This window comes from Pseudonaja textilis, chromosome 3 (genome assembly GCF_049901715.1).
Source record: "Pseudonaja textilis isolate UNSWEBS1 chromosome 3, rPseTex1.2, whole genome shotgun sequence".
NCBI classification, from domain to species: Eukaryota; Metazoa; Chordata; class Lepidosauria; order Squamata; family Elapidae; genus Pseudonaja; species Pseudonaja textilis.
The window spans coordinates 128,282,434-128,308,403 of NC_141992.1; the positions used below are offsets into that span (position 1 = coordinate 128,282,434).

Below are 25,970 nucleotides of genomic sequence, written 5' to 3' on the forward strand. Positions count from 1 at the left end.
TAGAATTAAACAGAATAAAATAATGAGGTGATCATTAAAATGATAAACTCTTTGCAGACCCATTATCAATATTGGTCGAAAGCACAATGGAAAAGTTTTATTTTAATTGCCTTGGAAAATGGAAGGATAGGACCAGAAGTATTTCTGGGGAAAAGTATGTTCCAAAGCATGGAGGCTTTTCTTCACAGAAGCTTCCAAGTAACTAGTCCCCTGAATAAAAATCCAAGGCATCCATGTTTCTTTAAAGTCTGTTTATTAGGGACATATCAAATTGGCAAGGATCTGGTGCAATTCTGACTCTGGCTAGATACCAGAATTACACCCAATAAAAGCAAAAGTTTGAAACTTCCCCCCAGAGTCACAATCTCCAATCAATTCTCAGTCCATCAATCGGTGACTCCAAACTCCACCTTCCTCCAGCTGCAGGAACTTTCTCTGTTCTTACGGGAAAGAATGCCACCTAGATATAACAACCCTCCCCCTTATCTCTACAAACCCCCCCCACCAGCTAAAAAGTGGCAAACCTAAAATAGCACTAAAGTCTTTGGCAGAAAGCTTAAAGAAGCTAAGGAAAAAGACAGACAAAAGCTAGAATAAAATATGGCGACACATAGGTCATCTTCAGGGTCAACAGAAGCCCTGTCACCTAACCCACACCCTTCCTGCTTGATGGGGATGTCTTCAGTAGGTTTTCTCAAGGTGCTCAGACTCTGCTAAGCAGAGTCACATTCAGCAATGTGCAGTTTCAGATGATACGCCATATACAGTTTTTAGGGGACAACCCCCATTTAAAACTGGCCCCTGAAACCTATTAGCAGCCAATCCTGTGGCCTCACAGTAGATGTTATTCTAAATGGCAGAGCTGTCCCCCGCCAACTTGTTCACATTCTGAACAAGTTGCAGGTTCTGAGTTCTCTCCAAATAGTGTGCCTTGCAAATCCAGCTATTGTTGATCAAGGCACCAAGTAGCAGGATATCCTGATCTAGGCAGGGTCATAACTGGAACATCAGTTAAAAATGGCCACGACTGTCACATTATGACAGTTCAAGAAGATATCTTAAATTTCACACCTATTCTGTCAGAAGTACTGAAATTGCATCCTGAGTAATAATTCAAACCAGAGTTAATGGATTGCACATCATCAAATATAGATGTGAGATTACATCTTGACTCCTTTCCAAACTTTTGCTTCCATCTATGTCCACATCCTGCTTTCTATACTTCTCTTCTTCATCCATGTTTGTTTCTACTTAATTCTTATTCCAAAGATCAGCAACAATTTCAGAACAGGATCCTCTCCAAAGCCAATAAAATGAGCAAGATGTTGCAATCTTACCAGGGAATAACACGTTCTATGAAATTTTGACTTCTCCAGATAACAATCCTGAAATTCTTTGCAATCACACAGCCTTTTGTTGTTTTTAATATAAAAAATATTTACAATTTTAAACTTTACCGTACCATATTGCTGTCCTTTATTTTACATTCCCATTCCATTTTTTTCCTATCTAATCAGCCATTGTTCAATGATCACAGCCCAGTTGGATCAACTGTGTTCTGGCTCTTTTTCCAACTACAGTACCTCACTTAGTTCCTGTCCCCAGGCTAAACTCTTAGGATCTAGGCTTTATTACTACACAATCTCCCTGAATGAATTGGATTTTGGAGAAGGATGGGGGGATCCTGGAATTAAAGGCCACACATTTGGAGGGCACTTGTGTTTGGGCAAATGAATTTAAACATTAATAGGAAGATACCAACACATTTCTTTCCTGTTCCCTTCTTTTTATCCCAACTTAGTACAGTAGTCATGATTGTCATGTATATGATTGTCAACATGAGCTCACCTGCAATAAACACCGGTCTGTAAAAATGTAGCCTATTAGTCTGTCCAAATGCATCAGACACTGATGGTAACGGATGTGGTGTGTTAGGACAGGAAGCATCATGGCATGCTAGAGAAAGAATCATCACAATTCACGCTCGAAAATTCTTGAATGCAACAAGATCTTAAACACTGCTTTTAGCCACTACTTTACATTCATAATATACATTGCAACTCTTCTTAGCACTTCCATAATTTTTACAAAGGCTTTGAAAGACAGCAGTACATTATACCCATGCTGCATAGGGGATATGTGTATGATAAAGCAGGGAGAATTAAGTTTTTACATTATCTAGTAAAGTAGTGGGTACAGATCCATCTTAGATATGGGAGATCATTGCTTACCTCCTTATCTGCTTAGATTAAATTCAAAGTGTAACAATTAATTCCCAGAGTGGTCCAATAAAATGTTATTTTTAATTCACCATCCCCCAACATTTACAGAAGATAAAAATGATGAAGTATAGAATTTATCTAAATCATACAGTATATCCATGATTTAATTGGGATAACGGACTTCTGAGTGGAATTCTAGAATTTCTGTATATTGATCTAAGGCAGGGGTGTCAAACTCATGGGCCGCAGGCTGGATTACTCACATACTGGCCACACCTAGACCCGGTTTAGCAAAGGGGGGGAAAGTTGTAATACATCGCGTGACGATGCTGTGACGATGCAAGTTTGATACCCCTAATCTAAGGGCTCAGATTATGGAAACCAGAACAGATAGACCCAGAGGTTTAGGAAGGGAGGAAAAGTGAACATCACTGACGGTTAAACTAAACGTTTTTATACATATACATATACTCAATCATAGTCAATAATGTTTTGGATAATTAACAGAGGTAGGGTTTCTAAAACAAGGGAAGCAATATTCTGTATTAGTGTGACCCCTTTATTGAGTACGGTGTTGAATTCTTGGCACTCTGCTTTAAAAAGTATTCAGACAACCCAGGGGTGGGATACAATAGGGTTAACTACCAGTTTGGGATTTACGAGCTTCCCTGCACGCTGTGAGCCGTGCGCCTGTAAATCGTCATCAGCATGCTGTGTGCAGAGACGCAGCCTTTGAAGCAGCCCTCTTTTCCTGCTTTTTTAACTGCAGCTGTGCCTCGTTCGGCAGCTGAAGTTGAAAAATCAGGAAATAAAGATCCAGTAAGAGCCCGGGTGGGCGCATGGGCAAAAACATCAGCAGACATAGAACCGGTTCTATGTCTGCTGCTCTTCAGAGCTACTGGTTCTACAGAGGAGACAACCTGGAACATAAAAATACAACAATAAATTGATTAGGGTCCTGGAAAGTCTTATGAAGAGATATAAAAGAACTGAGAATGTTTAGTTTTGAGGAGAGAAGAAGGGGGAAGCGATAGCCATTTTCAGAAGATGGTCAAGACCTTCATCATTCAAGCATGCAATCTAGAACACATGCCAAACTGGAGTTTGGATAACCACCAGGGATTACTCATTTACAAGGAGCAATCCATTGTAGAGCAGAGGGGGTCTCTTCAGTGCCTCTCCATGGAGGTTCTCAAGGTGGGAAGAGAAGAGCTTTTGAGATGCAGCTTATATGTCTAAAGCCCTAAGTTCTTCACTTGCCTTGTTGTGCTGTCTGTCCATGGGCCAGTGAAAACACAGTTTTCTGTGAAAACTCTGCAACCATCATGCCCAGGGACCGTGCCCAGGTATTTTGTTAGCAGCACATTGAACACAAGGACATTTCAATTTATTAAATTGAAACTCTAATCCTGAACCAATCTATTCCACTGGGCAAGAAAGAAAAAATACTACACCAATAACTTTCAACTACCCTGTAATGTGCTTGTGTTCACAGTCGCACTACACACTTAATTGCATCCTATTGCCTTTTTAATCTGGCAGGAAGCAGCATAGATAGCAATAGGGATAGATACATATACAGACACACGCATACGGTACATGTAAAGATACATCTCCTTTGACATCTTGGGGGGAATATATGAATATACATATGAATATATATGAATATGGATATGTTATATCTATGTAGTTTTCTCTCAAAAACAATGGATTCTGAAGGAAAGCAGCTTCATTGCCACTTGGTACATTGTCCTTCACAATAAAAAGAACAAGAACATTTCAGTGGATAAACTGCACAAGATTTCAAGGCCATGAACAATGTAAGTGCTAAAAGAAAGAAAAATGCTGTTTGACATGGATTTTCCATTAGAACATTTATTCCTCAAGAACAAAAGCTACATATAAAAAGAAGAACATCGGGGGTAAGAGGAGGGATACCAATTCCACTCTGTACATCTCAGTTTCAAAGCAACCAAGAATAATAAAAATAAAACATTAAGCAAGATTGAGAATTCCTCTCGCTGAAGGATTATTGTGCAGTTCTGCTTTCATAAACATTTTTCCCTTTCTATTCTCTACTGAGGGCTGGTCCAGAAATGAGTATATGTGCCTTATAATCTGCAGTCTTCTGAAATTTGATTGGTTGATTATGTGACAACAAATTGGTCATAACTCAACGGTCTATGAGCAACCATATAGATATTCTCTAGGACTATTCTGAAAGGGAACAGAATGAGTGTGCTATACAATATCTTTTGTTTACCTGAGCAAAAAAATTGCAAAAAGTACCGAGGTTCTCCAAGATTAGATCTGCAAAAGTAGATTTGTTGAATTTTGAAAATGTGGGAGCCACGCTCCTTCTTATTTGTATTCCACAGGTTTGAAAGAGCCTTAAGTTAAAATTGACTTTCACCATCCCCTAGGAAGAGAAAAGGAACTCCAACTCACCTGACAGACATCAGAACGAATTCCTGTCTTCCAGAATCCTTGGCTGCTCAGCTCCACAGTTACTTCCCGCCTCATGGTATTCTTCTGTCTGATTTTTTGCAGGGCTTCCTTTGGAGAAAGAAAAAGAGGACGGTATTTTGCTAAGGAACCAAAAATCCCCTTGAAAACTTGATGAGGAAACATCCTTCATGTGTTCTTTGGAATCTCACAATGGAATTATTGGTGAACTAAAAATATATATACTTGAGATACAGTAGTGGTAGTCTTCCAGTTCGGCCCAGGTCTGGCGTACCAGTAGCGCCGAAGATCAGCTGACAGAGAACCGGTTCGCTCCGAGCCTCTCCGACGCTCTGCAGTTGGGCCCACCCACCCCCGCTAGGTCCTTTTTAATCACTCAGCTGTTTGCCGCGGCAGAGCAGATTGCTGTGTTAGACAGCTGAGAAGCGCAGGAGCTTAGTTTTTACTGTTTTAAAGTGGTAAACACGCACGTGTTTGGCACGCATACACGCGCAATTGTGCAAGTTGCGTGATCCCACCCCTGCAGCCATGCCCACCAAGCCACGCACACAGAACCGGTGGTGGGAACTTTTGAATCCCACCATTGTTGGTATATATATACGAATGTATATGAATATATATGAAATATATTTGCCAACATAGGACAACCATACTCTAATACCATGATGACAAACCTATGGAACGTGTGCCGGAAGTGGCACGCAGAGCCACTTCTGCCAGCACGCAAGAGGTCACCCAAAAGAGTCTCACTATGCATGCGCGCATGCACTGCCGCCCAATAGCTGATTGCCGGGTATTTGGCGCGCATGCACGGGGACGGGGGTGCGCAGGAGAAGCACACGCATGCACAGAAACGTGCTGTGTGCATGGGGGACATTGCACATGCATGCACAAAGATGCATGGCGCACAGGGGTGATCACATGCACATGCGCAGGGGGCATGGGGGCCCCCAGCATGCACTGCCTTCTGGGTGCTGGCACGCGAGCAAGCGCACACAACCACACACGCAATTTTCAGCATAGGAGCCGGAAAAGGTTAGCCACTACTGCTCTAACACATCTTAGGAGAAAGGATAAATAGGGGTGGCTTTACTACTGCCATAATCTGGCATACAAATATGCAGAACCAGGAAGAGCTGGAAGAGAATCAGGATTAGATGCATCTAAATGGTACATTGTCTTCCAACAAAACAAAAGCAGGTTTGGATGAAGGAAAAGATACAAAGTTTTTCCTACACAGGTACTCCTTGAGTTATAACAGTTCATTTGGTGACATTCAGAGTTACAACGGTACTAAAAACAGTGACGTATGACCTTTTTTTTTTTTACACATATGAGCATCCCTGTGGTCATGTGATTTATATTTTTGGAAGCTTGGCAAACCACTCGTATTTATGATGTTTGCAGTTGTGTGATCCCCTTTGGGCAAGCAAAGTCAATGGGGAAGCCAGATTCACTTAACAACCGTGTCACTGAGTTAACAACTGCCGTGGTTCGCTTAACAAACGTGACTTGAAAAATCAGGGAAAACTCTCTTAACCAATTTCTCACTTAGCAGCATAGTCCAAGGAGCTGCTGATACAGTTCTACAATTATTGACTCTGTCATCTGCACCTCTAACACTGTCTGGTTTGGTTCTGCAACCCAACAGACTTCAGAGAGTAATTAGGACTGCAGAAAAAACAATTACTACCAACCTGCCTTCAATTGAGGACCTGTATACTGCATGGATCAAAAAGAGGGTTGTGAAAATATTTACAGACCCCTCACATCCTGGACATAAACTGTTTCAACTCCTTCCATCAAAATGACACTATAGAGAACTGCACACCAGAACAAGGAGACACAAGAACAGTTTTTTCCCAAAAGCCATCATTCTGCTAAACAAATAATTCCCTCAACCCTGTTCAACTATTTACGAAGTCTGCACTACTATTACTGTTAATCTTCTTATCATTCCTTATCACCCATTCCCTCCCACTTGTGACTGTATGACTCTAACTTTGTCGCTTGTATCCTTACGATTTATATTGACTGTTTCCCAATATGATTTGATTGCTTATTGTACCCTATGACTATCATTAAGTGTTGTACCTGATGATTCTTGACTAGTGTATCTTTTCTTTATGTATACTGAGAGTATTTGCGCCAAGACAAATTCCTTGTGTGTCCAACCACACTTGGACAATAAAGAATTCTATAAAGAATTCTATTCTATAAATTTTAGGCTCCACTGTGGTCATAAGTTGAGGACTACCTCTGTTATATGTGGACTTTCAAAAAGTTATCTGCTGCCTCAGCGCCTGTTTGCCTCGCCACCTCCATACCCGACGCTTTGCAACCTCCCAGTAAAGCAGTTAAGAAGAAGAAAAAAGAAGCATCTGCTCTAATGTACTTGGGGATATACTGAATTTTAGAAGGGAAACAATGCAGCTACTGGCTCTCTTGCAAACCCATCTCGTTCTTCTCAATAAATCTTGCTAAAGAGATTCTTTGAGAATTGTGCTTGGAAAAGAATTATTTTAGTTTAGGCAGATGCTAAAGAGCCCCACAGAGGGCAGGATTCCCATCATGGAAATACCTATTTTAAAGGGTTATAAAGAAGTTCCTGAAAGCACAAATCCACATGTGGAAATCACAGACACTACAATGAAGAATAACGAGGACAAGCGAGTATTTAGCTGTCTCTTTATCTTGCTGAAATGGTAGGCTTCTCTGGTAGGCTTCTGTTAAAGTGACTGTCTTAAGACCCCTGAGTACATCCACGAGAGAAGCAAAAAAAAAAAAACATGAAGCAGAGACATTTTCAGGAAACAACCAGTCGACTCATGTGATAAAAATCTAGAAACAGAGATTTACACTGCAGGGTAATAAATGTCAAAGTAGCACTCTTTCTTTCTTTCTGGTTGGCAGGGAAATGTAATCCCCCACAAACCCTATCTGCTACACTTTTAACAATAATGTGTCCATTATTCCCTAGAAAGAATTTTTTTTAATAAAAAAAAAAATTCTTGTCTTCCATTTGTTCTACATTGCAGCAATGAAAAGCTTCTGTAAAGTTGAAAATAATCTACAGTATTAAAAAAAAAAAACAGTTATTGTCTGTCAAAGCCACAGGGCAGGTTTATTAGTAGGGCATGGACCTTCCCACTTAAGAGAGGAAACCAAAAGTTGATTTTTGCAAGACTCTAAGCTTGTAACACCATGAAGGCCAACATAACTGGAATGTGACACTTGGCTGTGCAAGGCTGCTAAAAACATTAATTGGAAGAAGTGCCATTGCATAGAGGTTTTTTTTTTCTTGAGCAAGTATCTTCAGATTTACACTATGTGATTAAAAAAAATAAAGTGTGAACAGGTTCCTTATTTCTCCAGTACAAAACTACTTAGCGGTATAGTAACGTCAGGTGTTTTTTTTTTCTTTTAAAAAAAGAGAGAAGTGTTTTGCTTTTTAAAAAAGGGACTTGACATTTTTTATCTCCTTTTGCTCTCCCCATTTCAGATCCATGAAGTTGTCGTGTTATTATTTTCTAACCAGGCTTTTAGTGTAAAATTTTCTGTCCGTACGGCTGAGATGCCAGCATTTCAAGATTAGATCTGGCTATCTTAGAATGCTGTCTCTCAATTTTGACCGTGTCCATAAATACACATCCTTCTTAATTGGAGTTGCATTTTAAGAGTCGTTAGTTTTATAGGAGAGCATTATGGTTTTAAAAGGAAATGTGAGGTTGCAACATTTTACAAGTAACGCATGATATATAATAGGATTCTGCTGTTAAAAGGAAACCCAAGGTTGGATGTATGACAGCTACTACACCGCCTACAGCAACTCCTTTTCTTGTTTGGAAGATGTAAATACTATGGAAAGGAATTTTAATGTCCCTGGGCTCTAGAATATTTCACACAGATATATCATAAGCCCTGACTACAGCAACAAGTCTTATGATTTGCTTAAGGGATTGAGCTATCAGCAGTCTTTGTACAAAGCTGTTCCTTGTCTGCTCAAATGCAACCCTTTTTTCACTAATAAAACTCATGGGCTTAATTGTGATTTACCGAATTGAGCAATCAAAGATTGAAACTATAGGTACTCCCCAACTTACAACCGTTTATATAAACACTACTCAAAGTTACAACTGAGCTGAAAAAGGGAATTATGACTGGTTCTTGGGCTTATTACCATCACAACATCCTTGCAGTCGTATAACCAAAATTTGGGGTCTTGACAACCAGCATGTATCTATATACAGTATATAAAAGTGAAATACCACTCACACATCATCACAAAATCTCCAGAACCATAAAGCCTACAAACTTGAAATTTGGGCTTCTAGGTGCTCACTAAGAAAGGATTTTTCAAAATGACCATCAGAGCATTAGTATTTCCTATATTATTGTTAACACTCTCTGATGCTAAGGAGTTCTACTCCCCCTTCCCACCTGAAAAGAAATCTCTTCCAATGCAAAACACAAGCACAGGAGAGGAGTTTCAGTTTGAGTTTCATAGCACCAAGCAGCTTTAGTACAGAACAGTTGAGCTAAGCCATACCTGGGCTCCTTGCTGTCTCCTTGCTCACACAGCAAATATGATTTCAGTTTCCAAACAGCCCTCAACTCTCTCACACACTGACAGGACGCTAGTCAGATGAATACCAATGGATGCTGGTAGACAGAAGCAGAATTTCCCCCCCACCCCCTTATTTTCCTCCCCCGATCCTAAGCCCGATCACATATTTTCATAGCAAAGCACGGGTATCCAGCTAGTTTATAATAGTTGTGGTACCCCAGGGTCGCAATATACAACTTTCCCAGGGGATCTCTGACAAGCAAGTCAATGGGGAAAGTTGCTGAACTACCATATGATTTGCTTAATGGCCATGGGGATTTGCTGAACAACCACAGAAAAATGGTTGTAAAAATCAGGCACAATTCACTTAACCATTACATTGCTTAGTGACAGAAGTCCCAACTGCGGTCGTAAACTGAGGAATACAGTACATTTTAGTACTTGTATTTCTATCATCTCCTAAGAATTCCAAACAGCTCATATACTGGAAAAAGTGTAGCTCAGGGATAAAATTAAGATTAATCAGATTAGACAATACTGAGTTGATGGACCACTAACCTCATTTGTACAAGATAGCTTCCTAAATCCCTAGAAAGCAATTAGCATTATTTTAGAACATTCTAATATATTTTGATATATTCAAAAGATCCTCAAAATTCCAGAAGTCATACGCAATCCTTGGGTAGTATATTATTTACTTATTTTCCTCTTCTCTATCCCCACTTTCCATCCATAAGACTATTTGCAGCTAAAAAGAAAACAATGAATACCCATATCAAATTAAAAAGGATTAAATTAATAAGGAGCCTCTGTGGTGCAGTGGTTAGAGTGCAGTATTGCAAGCTACTTCTGCAGCCAGTTGCCTACAATTTGGCAGTTCAAATCCCACCGGGCTCAAGGTTGATTCAGCCTTCCATCCTTCCAAGGTGGATAAAATGAGGACCCAAACTGTTGGGGGCAATATGCTGACTCTGTAAACCGCTTAGAGAGGACTGTAAAGCACTATAAAGTGGTATATACAGTGTTTCTTCAACCATACGGCCTCCACCAATAGGAAGGCCCAGCATGATTTCTAGGCATGAGGTGAAATTAAGCCCCGCCCCCCAAATTTAGGCCTATTTAATCCATGCGTTTCCCCGCCATTTCTCACATTGTTCGTTAAAACTACACAAGGTGAAGAGAAATGGGGGGGAAGGGCGGGGGAACTTGCCTTTAGGAGTGCCCTGCAGGTAGCCTAGGCTAGAATACCCCGATAGCCTATAGAAGCTCCCTGAAGGCAGAGTCCCCAGCCGCTTCAGGGCATGGCGTAGCTGCCCGTGTCCCCTCGCCTTTAGGCAATCTCTTTTGGGCGGTGGAAGCTCCCAAGTGCAGTCACCAGCCACTTCCATCAGCTGGCAGAAGCAGCCTCGAGGCAAGCGCACACACACACTCCCCTCGCCGCAAGGCCGCTTCTATAGGCCGACGAAAGCTCCCTGAAGGCAGAGTCCCCAGCTGCTTCAGGGCGAGGCGTGGCTGCCCGTGTCCCCTTGCCGTTAGGCAGTCTCTTTCAGGCGATGGAAGCTCCTCAAGTGCAGTCACCAGCCACTTCGATTGGCCGGTAGAAGCGGCCTTGGGCCGAGCGCACACACATACTACCCTCACCACGAGGCCGCTTCTAGGGAGCTTTCGTCAGCCGATAGAAGCGGCCTCGCGGCGAGGGGAATGTGTATGTGCGCTCGCCCCGAAGCCGCTTCTACCGGCCGATTGAAGTGGCTGGTGACTGCACTTGGGGAGCTTCCATCGCCCGAAAGAGACTGCCTAAAGGCAAGGGGACACGGGCAGCCACGCCTCGCCCTGAAGCAGCTGGGGACTCTGCCTTCATCAGCCGATAGAAGCGGCCTCGCGGCGAGGTACATGCATATGAGCCGCTCTCAGTGGGGGAGGAAATTAAGTCACCCCCAAAAAGACGGCCTAGCCGTTGTTTGGGAGTCAAAAAAAATAAAATAAGGCCCAGCCTTATTTTGTGAGAAACACGGTAAGTCTAAGTGCTATTGCTATTAGTAAATTTAGTTAGTAGTAATTAATAAAGGTAGTAAAAGAGCCATGGTGGCGTAGTGGTTAAAATGTAGTATTGCAGGCTAACTGAGCCGACTCCTAGCAGTTCGATCCTCACTGGCTGAAGATTGACTCAGCCTTCCATCCTTTTGAGGTCATTAAAATCAGGACTCAGATTGTTTGAGGCAATAGGCAGACTCTGTAAACCACTTAGAGAGCACTGTAAAGTACTATAGAGCAGTATATAAGTTTAAGTGCTGTTGTTAGTAATGCAACTTGAAAAACCTGGCTTTTGTGCATACAAGTGAGTTATAGTAAATTACATATCAAAAAACTGAGTATTCTTCCCAGGAACCCCTAAAGCCAGCAGACACTGGCTTTACTCCCTTAAAATTGCCAACTGCCCTCCTCTCAATCTACGACAGTCTATCTCTCACAGACATCTCTTTGCATCTTCAACCAAAATACAGAATTCAATAGCTTCTAGCTATAAAATTCTTCTAGTTCAGGCTCAGCCCAAAAGAATAACAGAATAGCATAAATTAAAACACTCAGATGCCTATAACCTTGGAGAGTAAACTAGGATTCACGACAGACTGGGATTAAAGGGAACTGCTAAACCAACAATGCCAGAAGATGAAATTACAACATACTTCTCTCTGAACTAATTTCTGTTTATCTGCTTGTTTCACTTTGGGACTATTAGCCAACAGGTGGCGTAATTTCACATAACTTTTCCAGAGTTTTTGGTACCTGAAAGAGATGAGAAAGAACAATAGTTACATTTTGGAACATTGTGTGTTTAGCTTGGTGATCTGTCCAGAATTATTTTATACACTGGAATTCTCTTTATAACCATACAAACTAATACAGTTGTCCTCTATTTGCAATAGTTCATTTAGTGATTGTTCAAATTTACAATGGCACTGAATAAAGTGACTTATGATTATTTTTCACAGTTCCAACCTTCGCAGCATCCCCGTGGTCATGTGATCAAAATTCAGATGCTTGGCAACTGGTTCATATTTATGACGGTTGCAATGTCCTTGGGTCCTGTGATCCCGTTTTGCAATCTTCTGACAAGGAAAGTCAATGGGGAAGCCAGATTCACTTAACGACTGGTTTACTAAGTTATGAACTGCAGTGATTCACTTAACAACTGAGCCAAGAAAGGTCATAAAATGAGGCAAAATTCACTTAACACCTATATTGCTTAGCAATACATATTTTGGGCTCAATTGTGATTTTAAATGGAGAACAACCTGTATATCGTCTTTGCATTCCTTTTCAGGATTAACCACAACGAACGCTTGGAATTTTTGGGAGATGCTGTGGTTGAGTTTTTAACCAGGTAAGTGTTTGCGTTTAGGTCCGGCACCTGATTCTGCCATGCAATAAATCATCCCTTATTCACCTCTGAACCCTATTTAGTCACTGAGAACAGATAGGCAGCCCTCCAAAAACGCTGTCCAGTAGCAAATTCTACCATACTTTTTTTGTTGTTGATTGTGGGAAACTTGGAACTAAATTAGAGGGGAAAATGTGGACCTACCCTGTTTTTAAACCTATAAAATACATCTCTGACCAGTGGGTTTTTTTGTATGATTTCATCATTGCTAACAAGAAAACTTACCCACCTCCACATTTGTATCTTTTTCAAAATTGTGCGGCATTTCTGATGTGCCAAGCATTTAATTGTACATATGCCTTTTTGACATATTTTGAGTTGGATTACCATATTTTGAGCAATGCTCGTTTTCCCTTAGAGATAGGAAATGGAAACTATTAGACAGGGATTTGCCCAGTATTGCTTCTGCCTCCTGCCCACTTCATTGATTAAAGCACCAAGTGCATTTTCCCTCAACTTGTCTAATGACCCATGTGCCTTCAAGTCTAGTTGGACCTACATTCTGGATTGACCCAGGTCTCTGTCTAAGTACTGTCACAAATACTATACAACTGTTGGAATTTTGTTAGCAAATAGTTGAATTAAAAAGTAGGCTTCCCTTACATATCCTGAGTATTTCAAGAAATGATCATAGAAAGGATTAATCTAAAAATGTACCCCAAAATTGGTTTTATTTTATAAACAGAGGGAAGATTTGATCCTAAAATACAAGTGTGTTAGTACCACTTTATAATGCCTTAGTAAGACTAATTTGGACCATCCAGGTTTGGTTACCATGATATAAAAAAGATGTTGAGACTCTAGAAAGAGTGCGGAAGACAGCAACAAAAATGATTAGAGACTGGAAGCTAAAATATATTAAAAAATGGTTGCAGGAATTGGTTATGTCTAGTTTAATGAAAAGAAGGACTAGGGGAAATATTGCAGCAGTGTTCCAATATCTAAGGGACTGCCACAAAGAAGAGGGGGTCATCCTATTCTACAAAGCACCTGAAGGGGGGACAAGAAGCAATGGATGGAAAGTAATCAAAGAGAAAACCAGGCTGGAACTAAGCAGAAATTTCCTGTTAGAACAATGAATCAGTGGAATGACTTGCCTCTATAGATGTTAAGGGTGCTCCAACAGTGGATATTTTAAGAAGAGATTGGAAACCATTTGTCTGAAATGGTAGAAGGTTTCCTACCAGAGCAAGGGATTAGACTAGAAGACCTTCAAGAGCCCTTCCAGCTCTGTTATTTTGTCATTTAGATGTGATACTAAGCCAGGGCTGGACTGCTGGGGGTTTGCAGGGGTTCATGAGAGCCCCTAGCTAAGATTCTGTGCAATTTGGAGAACCCTCAAATCCCACTCCTGGCTGGCCCTGCCCACCCCATTCCGCCCTCCTAGGAGTCCCCACATGGTCTATTTTGGATACAGGTAAGTGCAGGGTGTGTGTGGAGGCTCAGGGAGGGCAAAAATGTGCCTCCCAGAAGTTCGGGAAGGCCGGAAATGGGCCTGTTTCCAGCTTCCAGAAAGACTCCAGCACCTGGGGAGGCTGTTTTTGTCCTCCTGGAGGCTTGAAAAAAGCCTCCAGAGTCTGGGGAGGGCAAAAACTCCCCCTCCCTTGCCATGGGGCAGGAGGTTGACTAGGCCACGCCCACCATGGCTACGTCTGCCCATCAACCAGGCAAAGGACCCTTTGCTAGAATTTTTGAAGCCCACCCCTGTCCTAAGCCCAAAGTATAACTGAGCCGAGCCTTCTTCTCTTCTTGCTGTTATGTCCTTAGTGGCTGGAATAACACAGGTAAAATGAAGATCCTTTATTATCTTCTGGCCTTCATGCATTTCTTTTGTTTCTTTTAAAAAATATATCTCCTTTCCCTTCCAGTCTCCTTAAACTAGTAACCTACAATTGGAGATGAGTGTCTGTTTTTGAAATGCCTAAAGCTGAAGAGCATTAGAAGACTGAAGAAGTCTACTTATTATCCCAATGGGATGCTTCCCAAGTATTGGGCTTTTGCCTTCTTTTTTTATTAACTCATTTCTTCCATCCATTGGTTTCAGAATAATTGCTGTGTGACATTTTTTGGATGTTATTGTAGAAGAGAATAAGAGAAGTCCATAGATATTTCTGAAGTTTAATAACACGTTCAGACCCAAAAGCATACTAGAGTGAAGTGAAAGGCTCATGTTTTTGTCCTATTAAATGTAATTTAGAAATCCTCATAACTGTGATGACCCAGAGTGTAACACAAATGTAACAAAATCCAAAACATAAATAAATGTCCTTTAATGCCTCCAACTTGGCCCCATTGTTCAATAATTCTCAGTTGAAGATAAAATGTGCTCAAAAATAGTCTTTAAAAGAAAGCAATACAGTCCAAATTTAATGAGCAGATAGAGGTGAAAATAAAAACCAAACAAGCTACAATGATGAAATTTCACAATGGAACAGGAGAAGTATTTACCAAATTCAAGGAGATAACAAGGCACAGTCTGTTGGAAGGATGCCAGCCAAGATAACCTCAAACCAAAATAAAACACACTTTGTCTCCAGCGTTTGCCAGAACGCAGGTCCCAATTCTTATGCAGTTCTCATACCTGCAGCCCATGAAGAGGATCAAGGCCCTTTCCTCCTGAGTAGACCACGTCTCTCCCGTATCCTCCTCCCTGTGTGCCCTAGGATGGATAGGGGATGGGCCTGGGTCCTCCTCTGACTGCTCAGCCGGCCTCTGCCCTTCCCCAGCCTCCTCCACAACCTCCAGAGCCACCCTTCCACTCCCTGTTGGCTGTTGCTCCTCTCCCTCAGAGTCAGTCTCCACCAGGGGCATGACAACAACTGGCTTGAGCTACTGCTAATGGAAGTGAATCTTTCCAACAAGGGGGGAAAAAGCACCATCCATCCATCCATCCATCCATCCATCCATCCATCCATAAATAAATAAATAAATAAATAAATAAATAAATAAATAAATAAATATTTAAATGTGCAGTGGAGTATTCAGAGAAAAAGGATGATTGCATGATAAATGTCAACTCATAAAATATCTCTATGGTCTTTTTAGAGTTGCCAATAGAAAGGGAGAGGGGATCAGTGCAGCAGCTTGCAAACCGAAACTGCAATACATAAAAGTTTTCAAAGATAATAACTAGGTGACTGAAGTTTCTGCCCCACAAAATTCTAACTGGAGAGCATGATTGATGACTCTTGGCTATGGATGTGACCCATTGGAGAATATTAATTACAATACACCCAGGGGGAAAACCAGGGTCAAGGGTGACAATGACTTTTGTGTCTCAGAGTTGGCTACACCCAGGCAGTGCTGGACAGTTTAATTCCCAATAAATCCTTTTTAAATTTTGGAAGTTTGGCTCGAGACTCATGATTTAAATGGGGGTAACTGCCAGAATCTTGACAATAAAGTTAATTCAGTTAATTCCACCAAATCTTGACCATAAATCCATCTAGAACAGGGGTGTCCAACCTTGGCAACTTTAAGACTTGTGGACTTCAACTCCCAAAGCTGGCTGAGGAATTCTGGGAGTTGAAGTCCACAAGTCTTAAAGTTGCCAAGGTTGGACACCCCTGATCCAGAATGTTTTATGGAGACAGTGGCACTTTGGCCACTCTCAACAAATGGGAAAAGGTGGCAAGCATTGTAGACATGGACACCTGAGAATAATATTAAATGCTTCACTACTTATACATATTGTCTAGGAAAAAAAAGTTACATTGTTGATTAGTTCCATATAACTAATAAGGGAGCAGCTTACTGTGGGTCTCCAGCATAACTGAGTTGAGCTGGTCGTATTCCAAAATGGACAATAATGGGAAAAGTAATCACATCAGGGTTGAATTGTTCACGATCCAACTGATCAATGCGAACAGAACTGGGCTTCTGCAGGAAGAGAAAAGGTAAAAAATAATAATAATCAATTTTTCCACTAATAATGGCTCCATCAATGTTTATTTGAACTATGGTGGTGGCGCTGTAGTTAGAATTCAATATTGCAGGCAAACTTTGCCTACTGCCAGGAGTTCAATTCTGACCACCTCAAGGTTGACTCAGCCTTCCATCCTTCAGAGATCAGTAAAATGAAGACATAGATTGCTGGGGGCAGACATGGAGAAAGAAGGATAACAAGATGGTCACCTTATTTCATGCTACTGCTAGATTTAAAACACAAAATGGCTGACACTGTAAACCACTCAGAGAGAGCTGTAAAGAACTATGAAGCAGTATTTAAGTGCTACTACTTTGGAGTTTGGGATATATATAAATTTCCGAAGATACAAACATACTTAACACACTGAAGCTTCCATGGACTATATCTACTAACACTATTTTGAAAGTAGCTAGCAATTCCACATAAAAATTAAAAGTTTGAATCTAGCAGGATCTCTTCCAAGTTTATGTGGATTCTCTTCCTTAGGCAAATAAAACATCCTATTCACATGTGCAAAGATTATGTGAGGGAAAAGTGTGAAATATCCTTTCTGTTACTCTTTTCACGTTCACACACAGAAAAGGATTGTCTAACCACAGAGGCTTCTTAAACAATGGAAAACTTTGAGCTGGCTAAATAAGTTCAGCCTGAACGTAAGACAGACATAGAGAAAGAAGGATAACAAGATGGTCACCTCATTTCATGCTACTGCTAGATTTAAAACACAAAATGGCTGAGGTTAATTTTGGGTTGATTAACTCACAGTTATGTATTGATTACAGTAATTTATGGGAGGACTAAAATTAGAATTACAATCCTTCTGCTTCTCCCAAAAGTTCTCACAGAATTAACCATTCATTTTAGGAGTTCATAATGGTTGCAAGAACTAATATAAATGTAGGCTAGTGGTGGAATCAATAAAAAGTCTGTTAAAAGTTTAATTATCTTGCGGGAGCCACTGTCATTCTAAACTTCAGAGTTAAAACATCACCAAAGAAAGGAATGGGTATTTAGTCCTGAAGGAGACTCAAAATTCATTTTTATTTGAATAATGCAATGCTCTTCTCAATAAATTTGCAAGGTTATGCTTTGTAAGATATTCCTCCTCTCTCCCTGTTCCTAATTTAGTCTTCACATTAACAAAGAAGCAGAAAACCTACACAAATCCCCCTCTTCTATTTGTTCCCAGCAGAAATTAGAATAATTGCTATCGTCACAAAAGGAACCTGGCAGAAAAGAAAAATATGCACACACAAAACCTTATTTTTCTTCCTTTTTTCATTCTCACTTTAAAAAGCTGGAGACAGACACAGACACAAGAAAATGATGCTCCATAAATCCCCTCATGATCTTAGTCATTATAGACCAGTAGCAAGGTGAGAGGCTCATTATTAAAATCTACAAAAGTTACTCCTGTGGTCAGAAGAACGGAGTCTTCCTTTATGTTTTCTACAATACATATTAAGGAGAACACAACAGGAAGAGGTGTTTACGTGACATGATTTTCTTTCTTTTGAGAGATGGATGAAATGTTCTGGAGCATGGAGAAGAGAGGGAGACATTCAAGCAGATCATTTATTTAAAACTCATTGCTTGGATTGCTTCCTGCCTTACTTTTTTTTTTGGGGGGGGGGTCTGGTTTTACTTTCTGAACTTTGTATTCCCTTGCCAGTATTTTATCCTATTGTTCTATGCTTGTTTCATTGGCATTCAGCATATTAGACAGACAGAATAAAACCTAATGCCTTTAACCCACACATCAATACAAAGGCATGTTAATATCTTAGACCAGGTGGCCTGGTGCCGGGGGAGGGGGGATGGTTTTGTGGGAGGGACAGGCATGTATGGGTTATGCCTCTGTTGGAATCTGATTCCAAGGTAGAGGTCGAGCAGCTGAAAGGGAGTGTGGCTCTGGTGGCTGTGGAAGAAACTGGGGAAGGGCACAGTCCGGCTGGGCATTCAGAGGAAGACCCAAGACCATCCCCTCTTCATCCTAGGGCACACAGGAAAGAATGGAGAAGGGAGCAACATGAGTTACGTAGGTTACGTGGGAGAAAAGGGCCCAGATTCCCTTCATTAGCTGCAGCTGGGAAAACAGGATTTAAAAAGGGTGTTTGCGCACAGCATCTTGCTGGAAGCAAAGCATGGATTATTTTGATTTGTCAAGTCTTATCTGGATTCTGGCATCCTCCCAACTGTGTGTGTTTCGTTATCTTTTGAAGTCTGCAATTCCTTATCATGTCCTGTCTCATTAATTGCTGCAGCGTGGTTTGTGTTGGTTTTTATTTATAGTTTATATGTACTTGGTTTTGGACTAATTTTTTTTCCCTTTAAAAACTGTTCTTGGGAGAGTTTTTTTCTCCAGCCGATGATAACTGGACACTGGGGGTCAAATTGAAGGTATTAAAGGGACTTTACCTACTTTTGTGACTTCGTTGCTTTTGTGCCACATCCTGGGTCATCACAGTATGCATGCACGTGGCAAGCACCCGTTGCCCGTGTGAGTGGGACTGAAAGCGCTCGCGACACTCGCGCGATGCTTACTCGAGTAAGGCTGTGGACGCGCATGCACGCACACCAGCTGGCCACTCATACAGCCTGGTTTGGGAACAGGCTGCAGACCGGTAGTCAGTTGTGGCCAACAGGTTAGGGGCCTCTATCTTAGACAATGTCATTGTTAGATTTCAAAAGAGGTAGTCCTCAAGTTATGATAGTAATGCAGTCTACCCATTAAAATTATAAGTCATCATGGTCATAAAACCGACGTGTGGTTGTTAACAAAAATTACAGTCGTAAAATGAACAATGGTCTTGGTTCGGGGTTGTGTCAAAAACCAGAGGAAACTCTCAGTTTTGGGAAAACTACATTAAAATACACTTATGTGACATGGGATGCTACAGACATCCATATATGCAGCTGTGTTGCTAAGTGCCCAAAGTACAGTCACATGACCACAGGTGTGGGGAGGGAAGATGGCACAACCACCAGAAGTTTTCACCCGGGTCGTAAGTTCCCCTTTTTGGATTTGTTGTAACTAATTGTAATCATTAAGTAACTTGTTATAAATCAAGGACTATCTATAATCAAATACTAAACGGAAGTGAAAAGTATCTTGTAAATAATAATGGACAAAGACCTCTGAGATTGATCCTGACAAGTAATTGCTGGCCCCATTTAGCTTTTATTGCACCTGCCACCACCATAGCTGTTCTAGCTTTTGATCTAAAGATACATTTTTGTTTTTAGATAGGACTCAGTGATATTGAAAGGCTCCTCTGCTCCAGCCCCAACATGCCTTGGTACAAACTATTTGCCCCTTTGGTCTTGTGGTTGCTACCAATTTACAACTTCCAGCAGACCCAATGATCACAGTCAAGATGGGAAATGCTAGGAGCTGTAATTCAATATCTTCAAGGCCACACGTTCTATATTCCTGACCTTATCTATAAATAGGAAATCTTACACATGGTCTTGGGAAATAACCCAGAATTTCCCCAGATCTTTAAATACCAAATGATTAAATCAGGGGTGGGATTCTACCAGTTCGCACCTATTCGCTAGAACCGGTTGTTAACATTTTAAGCAGTTCGGAGAACCGGTTGTTAGAAGAAATTACTGGTCTAATCCTGTAAGGAAGGCAGGAAGGAAACATTCTGGTGTTGCTTACAGAAACTGCCTCTCCGTTAACCCTTATTATATTCTTGGCAGGACCCGACTTCCTGTCTCTGGAACATCTCTGGAGTTTTTTTTCCCCTCCTTTGCTGGTACTTTGCTTGTGTGGAGTGACCATTCAAAGTTACAGTGGCACTGAAAAAAGTGACTTATGACTGTTTTTCACACTTAAGACTGTTGCAGCATCCCCACAGTCACAAGAGGCCAGGCGAGGAGATGCATGCCTCAATGTGAGTGATGTTGAGTTGGCCACGCCCAGCCAGTAACATGACCACCAAGCCATGCCCACCAACTAAGCCACGCCCACAGAACCAGTTGTTAAAAAATTTGAATCCCACCCCTGGATTAAATCCACCTGCTGTGGCCTCTATTCTTCTCCTTCCCTTAATTTCAGGACAAAACTCTTTTTGTTATTATATTTTTAGAGTTTTATTCTTGATGAGGCACCCAGGACACACTACAGTAGTCCTCGACCTACGACCACAATTGAGCCCAAAATTCCTGTTGTTAAGCAAGACAGTTAAGTGAGTTTTTCCCATTTCATGACTTTAGTTACCACAGTTCTAAAGTAAGTTACTACAGCTCTTAAGTTAGTAACATGGTTTTTAAGAGAATCTGGCTTTCCCATTGACTTTGTTTGTCGGAAGGTCGCATGACACTGGGACACTGCAACTCATCATAAATATGAACCACTGCATGGTGACGCAGTAGTTAGAATGCAGTATTGCAGTATCCATCCTGGCTCAAGGTTGACTCAGCCTTCCATCCTTCCAAGGTCGGTAAAGTGAGGACACAGATTGTTGGGGGGGCAACATGTTGTGTCATGCCCTTGTTAGAGTTAGACTCTGAGGGAAAGGAGGAATAGCTGACAGGGAGTGGAGGAGTGGCTCCGGAGGTTGTGGAGGAGGCTGGGGAAGGACAGAGGCTGGCTGGGCAGTCAGAGGAAGAACCAGGCCCATCTCCTCTTCATCCTAGCATATGCAGGGAGGAACGGAGAAGGAAACAACTTGGCTTACTAGAGAGGAAGCGGCCATGATCCCCCTCATTGGTTGCAGTTGTGGAGAATAGTATATAAGAGAGTTGTTAAAACATATCATTGCCAGAAGCAAAGCGTGTGTTATTTTGGACTGAAGTTATCTTGGTTGGCGTCCTTCCAACAGACTGTGCCTTGTTATCTCCTTGAAGTTGGTAATTACTTATCCTGGTCCATTTATCCTGTGGAAATTTCTTCACTGTAGTTTGTTTTAGTTTTTTATTTCACCTCTATCTGCTCATTAATTTCGGACTGTATTCCTTTCTTTTGAAGACTATTTTTGAATAAGTTTTATCTCCAACTGAGAATTATTGAACGGTGGGGCGAAGTTGGAAGCATTAAAGGACATTTATTTACGTTTTAGATTTTATTACATTTGTGTTACACTCCGGGTCATCACATTCTGTAAACCACTTAGAAAGGTTGTGCTGTAAAGCCCTATGAAGTGACATATAAGTCTAAGTGCTATTGCTAGTTGCCAAGAGTCCAAATTTTGATCATGTAACGATGGGTATGTTGCAATGGTCGCAAATGTGGAGAAACGGTCAAAAGTCCCTTTTTGTCCATGCTATTGTAATTTTGAGTGGTCACTAAACAAATAGGTTGTAAATCGAGGACTACTTGTATTTTGGGCCCTACTTGTGGCCCGCAAAGGGGGCCACAATTGATGCCATGATGTCATTGGAATACTCAGCCCCACCCAAATTAGAGGAGTAGGGGTGGCACATGGAGTACAGAGGGACCCATTGCTCAACCATAATAGATTCTGTGGTAATATAACATTAAAAACGTAAGATTGTCAGTAGTAGTTAGAATGGCTAATATTTAGTATATATTTAGTTTTATTTCAAGAGAGAACACCTCAGTACCATGCCAGAGCTGGTCACTATCATCCCTTTGCATTCCTCGGCGTATTTCTGCCACTCCAGTTCTTCCCACTGTAGCATATTGGCAATCTCTTCTTCTGGCACGAGTGGTTTATTGCAGCGTAACAAATACAGGAGGATCTGATGCATTGAGAGAACTTCCTTCCCGCCATCTTGAAAACAGAATAGGACTGGTTGTCAAACTCATTGAAAGGAAAGCATTTGAAAACTAGCAATGGCTTCAGATCAGCTAAACAGCTCCAACAGAAAACTTAAACAATAGCTTGTCTACACATCACATTAAGCCATAACTTACAACTGGTGGGATTCGCATATCGCACTATTTTTTAAACCACGGTCTGGAAATCATAATAGCTGGGATGAGCCAAAATATTAAACCAAAGCCAGACCAACCATATTTTGGCCTACCATGATGCACTAACTCAAATAATAAGCCACCCTATATAAGATAGCCACCACACAATTATTTGAACTTGGTGTCACTCAATTTAGTGCTTGCACAATATCTATAGAAATTCACAAAAGGTCCAGCATGGAGGTTGGGTGTACAACTTCAACCAGCTGAGAATGACTAATTCCCCTGTTATACATTATACTAAAAGTTAGATGTAAATTATTTTACATTTTTTGTTTCACAAAGCAAATGCAAGAGTTTAAGGGAGGGAGGCTATTTAGGTCTTAAAATAAGCAGCAAAAAGTCTGTTTTCATATGAACCTGGACTTCTGCCTTCAAAGCTAGTAGGACTGTGATACCACATCAGGACTTGGTATACACACTTATTTCATAAGCCTGAAAGTCTACAATCTGCTGAATTTAAAACATATTTAAATTAAAAAAACATTTTACTTAAATATTTATAAGTCACCAGTCTGGACCTGGTCACCTGAGGCAGCACGATACATTCAAATATAAGCTACAGCAATAAAATACAATAAAACTATATTAAAAAATTCATAATCAAATCTTAATATTCAAAACCTAAAAAACCCCAAATAATTACATCAAATATAATTCAAGCAGCAGAAGAAAGGACATTTCCAGTGCTAGGCAGAAATAATAAAAATATCAGATCGTTGAAAACAAAACATTTAAAAAAGCACACCTTCCAACTCTAATAATAAACACATGTCGGCAAGATATCTATGGATGGGGGATCAAAATAAACTCAAGGGAAATCCTGCTCATCTTCTCATTATTTGGACAACAGTTAAATTTCTTTGGAAATTTTGTATGATGGCTGCTGTTGCTAGAAGATGATAACTGATAATCTCACTGATGTCAGCTTTGGAAGCCATTTTTTGCTTGGAAGCTTCGAGGCTGCCACGTTCAGTGCCTGGAGAGGGGATTTCATAGTGAGGGAGAGGGGATTTCATAGTGAGGAAGAAGATTCTTTCAACAACATTCTTTTTCAGAGAGTCAAGGACATGTTGCCCTGCACCTGGTAGGGAGTGACTAGAGGGATGTCTCCAGTTGGGACAAAGATTTGATTGGGCTGTATGAGGGACTAATGGATGCAGGGGATGGACCTTTGAATTTCTTTTGGGAAGGGAAAACCAGAACTCTCAGATTCGGGTTTTCCCAGATGTGCCAATATGACAACTCTATTAAAACAGAACTTTGAGGAAGTGTTTGTCTCGGAGATTATTGGTTCGGAGTTGGGTTAGTTGGAACGCTGACAACTGATCATTCTGACTCGCTATAAAGCAGCTTCCTATGAAAATTCCAGTGAAATAATTTGTGCTGCATGTTCTCCACCATAGAGAAGTATACCTAACACAACAGAAAGCTGTTAGTTCAACCAGAAGTGATCAGAAGTAAAAGTTTCCTATAGGTAAGCATCATTCCGGAATCTCTGGAATGAAGAAGAAACCAGAAAAAGAAAACCAACTTCAAAAGCAGTGTATTACAAGTGTTCCTATAGAAATTCTCAGTCACCCAGGTCATGGCTGCCACAAAGGTGCTTTTTTCAAAAAGCAACTGGACGTTCTTTGGGTTTTTTTTTTCCTCGAAGACGTTTTGCTTCTTACCCAAGAAGCTTCTTCAATTCCAAGAAGATTCCACATCCATTTGCACTATTTAGGTAACCCTGACGGCACAGATGAACTGAAGAAGCTTCTTGAATGAGAAGCAAAACATTTTCAAGAAAAAACAAAAGAAAGAAAGTCCAGCTGCCTTTTGAAAAAGCCCCTTTGGGTATTTCAGGAGTGGCAGCCAAAAATCGGAGTTCAAACATTCCACAAAGTTTCCGCTGCTTATGAATAATAATCAAAAATTCTCCACAGGTTCCAGACAACATTTATACAACATACTTAATCAGGCCAGTAAAAGCAATACATACTTTTAAACTTGGTTACTTTTTGACCTGGTTAATTTTGCTTTCCTTATGGGTTCTGCTTAGCATTCCATCTGAACCATAGTAGCAAACTAAGCTTTGTACACAGTAGAAAAATAAGTGTTATGGCTGAACATAGATACTAAATTACTTTTAAGTACTGAAGCTGTTAAAGTAAACTGTTAAGAACAGACACAAATAATATAGATTTAAATTTAAATGCCTCTGTGGATTCTTCTACACACATTTGCTAGTTTGAAACAAGAATAGTTCAGACCACTAAAAGATGTGTGCAATTCAATTCTCAAGAATTTCCCAGCAAGCATAGTTCGCTGAGGAATTCTGGGAGTTGAAGTCCTCACATCTTCAAGTGCCAAAGTTGAGAAACACCAGTCCAGGCATAGATTTATATCTTCTCAGAGAGAAGTAACTAAAAGAATAGCTGTCACACTAAAACCAAATACACTTACCTGGAAGAAACCTTACGAAGCGTGGCATGAAGTGGAACCGAGGACATGAAGTATCACTGTTTTCTGATGAAGGACCTTATATAACAAAATGAACAGCAAGGTGTAAGTTCATAGAGCATTTACCTTTATCTTTGGCACTTCAGTAAAAATTAAGCTACTTTTATAGAACTGAATTTGTACAAAGCAAATGATTTTGCAGCCTATGAAACAGTGTTTTGTTTTGTTTTAGCTCCTTTTTCTGGAAAAAAATGGGAATACAGGATCCTCCAAATATCATTATACTACAGATGGGCAGTATATGGGTGGGACTTATGGGAATTACTGTAGCATTTGGAAAAAAACCAATAGAACTAAAAACATTTGTCTAATAAAAGGAAAACTCAGAACATACAACTGCATGGTCTCAGAATTATAGCGGACAATAAAAACCATTTGCCACAAAATCTGCCATGTGCATTGTTATAATAGCTATGAAATATGTAGATTATAATGTATCAACTATTTATGTCCACCAGTCAACACAAAGCTGGCTTTCAATAACCATTGAACATAATGGATGGGGAAGTTATCCCTTATACTTTTCTCCTTCTGCCTGTAAGCTTTGAATTCTTTTGAGTATATTTATACCTCCTTTATTTTCTCAGCACCTATGCAATATTCACATCCCCTAGACTGGGTATCTATCTCCTTTCCTGAAATATTCTGAATTAATTGACTACCTCCTAATTTAGAGGTACAGGCAGTTTGGTGTAGTGGTTAAGGCATCAGGCTAGAAAACTGGGAGTTTTAGTCCCATCTTAGGCAATAAACCAATTGGATGACCTTGGGCTCGTCACTTTTTATCAGCCCTAGGGAGGAGGCAATGGCAAAGCACTTCTGAAAAACCTTACCAAGAAAACTTCAGGGACTTCTCCAGGAAATCTCCAAGAATTGAACATGATTGAACGGAA

General features: G+C 40.6%; 1 protein-coding gene across 3 annotated transcripts in view; it reads right to left on the reverse strand.

Moving 5' to 3' along the window:
• The window catches only part of DROSHA (drosha ribonuclease III), a 122,552-nt gene that overhangs the window by 64,008 nt on the left and 32,574 nt on the right, over nt 1-25,970 (reverse strand). For all 3 annotated transcript variants that reach the window (XM_087930749.1, XM_087930748.1, XM_087930750.1), the window contains exons 12-17: nt 25,021-25,095; nt 22,200-22,369; nt 16,452-16,576; nt 11,943-12,042; nt 4,671-4,778; nt 1,849-1,956 (exon numbers count right to left, since the gene is read on the reverse strand). In XM_087930749.1, the coding sequence (XP_087786875.1) occupies nt 1,849-1,956; nt 4,671-4,778; nt 11,943-12,042; nt 16,452-16,576; nt 22,200-22,369; nt 25,021-25,095 (686 nt within the window). The remainder of the gene's footprint in view (nt 1-1,848; nt 1,957-4,670; nt 4,779-11,942; nt 12,043-16,451; nt 16,577-22,199; nt 22,370-25,020; nt 25,096-25,970) is intronic.